This window comes from Haplochromis burtoni, unplaced genomic scaffold (genome assembly GCF_018398535.1).
Source record: "Haplochromis burtoni strain Fernald_Lab_line unplaced genomic scaffold, NCSU_Asbu1 Contig_1442, whole genome shotgun sequence".
Classification (NCBI taxonomy): Eukaryota; Metazoa; Chordata; class Actinopteri; order Cichliformes; family Cichlidae; genus Haplochromis; species Haplochromis burtoni.
Genome location: NW_024583803.1, coordinates 1 through 6225, shown reverse-complemented (window position 1 = coordinate 6225; position 6225 = coordinate 1). Strand labels below are relative to the sequence as shown.

At 39.7% G+C, this 6225-nt stretch overlaps 1 protein-coding gene across 1 annotated transcript; it reads right to left on the bottom strand.

Annotated features, from left to right (window-relative positions):
- Positions 1 to 920: 920 nt before the first annotated feature.
- LOC102292380 (ephrin type-B receptor 2) lies at positions 921 to 5876 on the bottom strand (the record flags this gene model as incomplete). Its single annotated transcript, XM_005952258.3, is given in 5 exon segments — positions 921 to 1859; positions 4073 to 4228; positions 4327 to 4520; positions 5403 to 5552; positions 5661 to 5876. Coding segments are annotated over 5 exon segments (825 nt in total), but the record flags the coding sequence as incomplete, so codon positions are not given.
- Positions 5877 to 6225: the final 349 nt, after the last annotated feature.

Sequence of the window (6225 nt, the reverse complement as noted above, 5' to 3'; positions counted from 1 at the left end):
GACATCATACACAGAGTTTAATGTTAAAGGCTAAACTTTGGTGTCAAATGTAATACATGCTATGCTTAATAAAGAGATATGTATCATCGGTTTTTATCAGCCAAGCCTGTTGAACACATAATTAACAAGATTTGTATTATTCTTCATGTTCTGAAAATGACTTGAAAAGCACTCCTCTACATACGGCCTTTGTTAGATTGCAAAACATAGAGACATTTGAATTGACATTTTAAAATTTCTAGATTTCAAAATCTGCAGGACATTTGAATGTTATTTTAAATCACTTTGAGGATAGAATAATAATTGGTTATTGGTAGCACTTGCTGGGAAGCTATAATTCAAGTAATGTTGAGTCACTAAATACAGTGTTAGTAGTTCAGTTGCCACATCATTTAGAACTATCTTCTGGCAAGACACTAAATCCCAATTTGCTTCTGTTGGCAAGCCAGTGCCTATAGCTCTCAGTGGTATGTGAGAATAAGAAACATTGAAAAGCAATTTGTTTAACAGCTATGATTTAAAAGTGCCAAATGAAAGAGCAGTCTTTTTTTCTTAAAAGAAAAATATATACTGATATGTACAAGACAACAACTGGGTGTAAAAGGTATTTCTCTTGAACAATTTTCTATAAAACATGAAAACTTGTAAACCTTTAACCCCAAAACACATGTACAGAACCGAGAATCATATCTGCAAGTTTCGTATCACAGTTTCCGCAGTAAATGGGACAGTGAGATAAATGATATCTTGCCCTTGCACTTTCTCTCTCTTCTCTCTCTCTCTCACCACACACACACACACACACACACAACACACACTAACACACACAACACACACACACAAACACACAACACACAACACACACACACACATACATATACATAATATGATATTATATGATATGATGTGTGAGTGTGTGTGTGTGTGTGTGTGTGTATATATATATATATATATATATATAGAGAGAGAGAGAGAGAGAGAGAGAGATGTATTTGGCACCTGTTGTTGCTGGTAGTAGAAGTGTGTTCATCTACATTGTAGCTGAATAATATAAGGGTCATAGTTAGCCAATGCTTCCTTATTCAAATTCACACCATACAATCTATGTAAATGTTCAATTGCCTGTACCAAAAACTGGGTTTGATCTGACAAAAAGTTCTGATTTGCAGCTTTACATAGTTAAGAAACTTTACATAGTTACGAAAAATGCCACAATTACTGTGGTACAGAGGTAGCAGTAAGGTGAAGGTGGCAGCTATAAATAAATATGCTCAACTTAACGTATAAGTTGTAATTTGCACCAGCCAGTTCATTGAGTCCTGCTATGCTGTTTTTAATATCATCGTTCACTGTGACAGCAGGTTCCTTGCATAAAATTCAAAATGCAAGGCCAATTTTAGGACATTAATTCTTAAGAATAACTTAAGTTGCTGGTAGTGGAGAGAGTGGAAGAGTGATGGAACATTAACAAGACACGTGACTGTACTGTAGTAGTTTGACAGTTAGATGCCTGTGATTATGTCCAACAGCCCCCCAAAAAGACTGTTACCTGAATATACAGCAGCTTCAAGAAAACTACTCAACATCTGTGCTGTGCTGCATACTGATGGAAGCCTTTGGAGAGTGTTTGGAAGGAGGAAAAGTGAATCTGAGGTTCAACTGAAGTCACAGTGTATGTGTTCCTCAATGCATGGTTACTGGCAGCTGGACTTCCTGTAGTGAACAGTCTTTGTGCTTCTGGTCTATGAGATCACACTTCCACAGAGGTGATCTGGTTCATCTGGGCCCTCATTGACTGGATGCTGTTCAGAATCTTCTTCTGGTGACCAGCCAATGTCACTCCCACTCGGAGGATATCCCTGAAGACAAATCATATGCCATCATTACACCCAGCTATACCACAGGAGTAACAGTTGACATTTCAGAAGGCATTCTGGCTTGTGGATACTGACAACCAAATGTAAATGACAACTTTTGTGTATATTATAAAATTGTACAAAGTTGGTTAAAAAAGTTCAGGCACTTAGTCCATAATCGATCATGAAATTTACCAGTCTTCCTTTAAATCTGCAACACTTTAAGCAACAGTTACTTTCACATTTCTCAGTGCAAGTCCACTTGCGCTTGTGTCTCTGTGACACACATTTGGTCTCCTCTAGCGTGTAAAAAAACCTCTTCAACTTAATTTTTCATTTCGGGAACATGGATAACTAGTATGGTAACTAGTATGATAAGTAGTATGATAACTGGTATTGCAGCAGCCTCCCTACAGTAAGGGAGGCTGCTGGTGTGGCCAAAAAAACTCTGGGCTTTGAATGCTCTTATGTGCTGTTGCACAATAGCACACACAGGTAGTTCAGGTAATCTCCTACCATAGACACCTCAGGACATTATAGTTGAACAGCAGAGCATTCTGACAATGGGTGAAAAATTTAAAGCACACAAACGTGTAAATGTTCAAAGTAAATAAATAAACAAATAAAAATACAGGTAGCTGCCAGTGCTACCCTTCAGCTTCATAGTAGAAATACCTGTTGTATAAATGAGAACATCCTAGGTGATTTTCAGGAAAGTTGAACCCTGACTTAACCTTGAGGTCAATATCATTAAGATTCAGACTCATCTGATACATCACCTCATTTTTGAATTATTGTATTCACAAACTTGGGTGTCCATGTCACCCGCCTGGGGCAGGCAGCAGAGCAATGCTTTTACAATTGAGGGATACAAATAAAATAAAAAGATAAGTTCAGTCCTGCTCACGTTGCTGACCTGTGAGATCCAAGTCTTACCCCTGAAAGTTTGGACAGCCTAATAGACATGCTCATGGACAGTCTCGGTCGTTGTGTCCTTGGGCAGTCCTTGGCGGTGGCGCCAGTGTCCGGCAGCCTCGCCTCTGTCAGTGCGCCCCAGGGTGGCTGTGGCTACAATGTAGCTTGCAATCACCTGAATGGGTGGATGACTGGATGTGTAAAGCGCTTTGGGGTCCTTAGGGACTAGTAAAACGCTATACAAAATACAGGCCATTTAACATGGTGGCAAATATTAAGTGTTTATTTTAATTTTTGTTGGCAAAGTCTCATAATTTTATTACCATATCTTTAATTATTATTATTAGATATCAGTTTATAATCCTCACTCTTACTTTTATGTCTTTATAAAGAGAGGCCTCCACTTATATCAACGAGCTTCTTCAGCCTTACTCTCCAAACCGTCATGTCATACCATTATGAGGATCATGCCCCCATAATGGGACATGATCCCCATACCATTATGGGGATCCTTCATGATCCCCATAATGGTATGACATCATAGAACAACTGCCTAAATACCTGCTTCTCCACAACATGGAAGCTCATCTCAACCAAGCTGAGTAGACACATGAGTCAATATGTAAGGACACCTGAGAAAGGTATTGGAAATAACACCACAGAGCCAAAGCGACAGCTCCTGGTTGGCAGAGCAGTACACAAGGATTCTTAGACCAGTACCAACATGAGCAGTGCCAAGTTTGACTACAAACACCATCAAGGCATGGAGACACCAGTAGGTCCCTGAATGCACGCTGTTGTATCTGGCACAAAGAGATTACCAACAGATTCTTTAAGTCCCAACTTTTCGGAACCATTTTTCCTTTGCGGCAGGGCATATTTTCCCGCTGAAAGAGGCCATAGCCATTAGGGAATACTGTTTCCGTGAATACGTTTCTGTTTCTTTCAGATTACATTAAAGCAATTACTAACAGTTAAACACTGAAATGACAGGTGAGATACTGTTTTTCAACTATTAATGAGTCCACAGTAACTTAACGAGTAACAACATTTATAATGTAGTTTCACTGGTCTGGCCCATTTAAGATCACTTAAGATCAAAGTAGGGTGTACAGTTTGTGTACATGGTCTGCAACAATGCTTAGGTAGGTAGTAGGTAGTAATATCCACATAGATGGCAAGGTCCAAGGTTTCCCTCACTCAAATCCTTACACTTCCCCATTGTTGCCACATTCTAACTCATCAGCTAGTGTGTGCATGTGAGACCTCTGTTTTTGATATAAGAAAAGTATCTAACATACTCCATGGTCATTTGAGACACCACATCAAAGCTGGTGAAGCCTTCACTGGTGAAGTTCTCCTTGTACTGGCCCATTTTTATGGCATCCAGCCACTCATCGACGGTGCTGAAAGAGGAGAAATCTGGAGTGCTGCGATCAAGCAGAGCTAAATGAACACTAAATGGTGGATAGAAAAAGACAAAAGAACTAGAAGTTAAAAAGATGATTGGGTGTCAGCAACTCTCAGCGTGAAATAATTGTTCTTCCTGTCATACCTTGATGACAATGGTGTCATGGCCTTCAGGCTGTTGGGATTGCGGATCATCTTATCCAGTGTGCTGACAATCTGGCTGAATTTGGGTCGGTTGTTGCGATCTTTCTGCCAGCAGTCAAGCATTAGCTGATGTAGTGCACTAGGACAATCCATAGGGGGTGGCAACCTGTAGTCCTGCTCTATGGCATTGATTACCTAAAACAATTTGCATGAAAACTCATGGTTAAAACAAAAGTCTTGGAATAAGGTGCAAAATGTAAATAAAAACTGAATGCATTCAGATCATAATTCTGATTGCAAAAAGCTGACAAACAGGACAGGATTTAAAAAGAAAAAAAGAAATGACTTGCAAATCTGATAAACTGATATATTATTCTCATAGCAAATGTTTAAACTGAGAAAATGTACTATTTTAAGAAAAAGAGCCATTTGGAATCTCAAATAAGTTGGGACATGGACATGTTTAACACTGTGTAGTATGAGGTTGCCACGGAGGTCACTACCTTTATGGACAGAGTAAATCATTACAGACCTCCAAACTTCACGTGGCCTTCAGATTAACTCAACAACAGTGCATAGAGAGCTTCATGGGTTTGAAAACAGCATCGGATCCAGAGGCCTACAGCACGCCACCACCAGACTCTAGAGTAGTGGAGATGTGTTTTCTGGAGTGACAAATCACGTGTCTCCATCTGGCAATCTGATGGATGCCTCTGGTTTGAGCAATTGCCATGAGAACAGTACTTATCTAACTGTATTGTGCCAAAGCTTAAAATTTGGTGGCGGAGCGATGGGGTTGTTTTTCAGGAGCAAGTAGTGTGCATCAAGGTTTATTTAGTTCGTTCACATTTCTCATTTCTCTGCGACGTGCTGATTTCAGGGTACAATTTCAGTCACAAAAGATTTTCTCTGACTGACTACAGAAGCAATAATGGGCCGTTATCACATTCTTTTGGCAGTAAATTGAAACTACTTAACTGAAACTGCTAAGCCCAAGGGAACAACTACCACTACCTGGCAGTTTATCATTGTTTATCTTAAACACAAATGCCAGTAATTTTAAAGGGCTTTACTCACATCTTGATTACTCATGTCCCAGTAGGGCCTCTCTCCATATGACATCACCTCCCACATGACTATGCCATAGCTCCAGCAGTCACTTGAGGAGGTGAACTTCCTGTACTGAATGGCCTCTGGTGCTGTCCACCTGATGGGAATCTTTCCCCCCTAAGAAGAAGAAGAAGTTCATTTATGACAGAATTTATAATACAATTTGAAGTATTATAAACGAAATGTACTGAATGAAGGTCTCCATAGTCACTGATAAGGACTCACCAGAGCACTGGTGTAAGTGGGGTCTGAAGTATCCTCTTCAAGGAAACGTGACAGGCCAAAGTCAGACACTTTGCACACTAGGTTGCTGTTGACCAAGATGTTCCTCGCTGCCAGGTCTCGATGGACATAGTTCATGTCACACAAGTATTTCATTCCTGCTGCAATGCCGCGCAACATTCCCACCAGCTGTATCACTGTGAACTGGCCATCATTTTGCTTTCAAGAAAACAACATCAAATTAGTGTAAATTAATGTAAATTCACTCCACAAAAATCACATGTGCTGACTCTCCAAACATCACAGGTTGTTATAAAACTAATTGAAAAAAACACTGGACTCTTTTGGATAAATGTCTGAGCATTATGTCTCAACCACTCTGCCTGCTTCCATGTGCAGCCTTTTTCAGATATTAAACTGTACAAATTCTCTTGAAAAAGAGAGTACCAGGGTACCAGGTTCTACAGGGAGTGCAGAATTATTAGGCAAGTTGCATTTTTGAGGAATAATTTTATTATTGAACAACAACCATGTTCTCAATGAACCCAAAAAACTCTTTAATATCAAA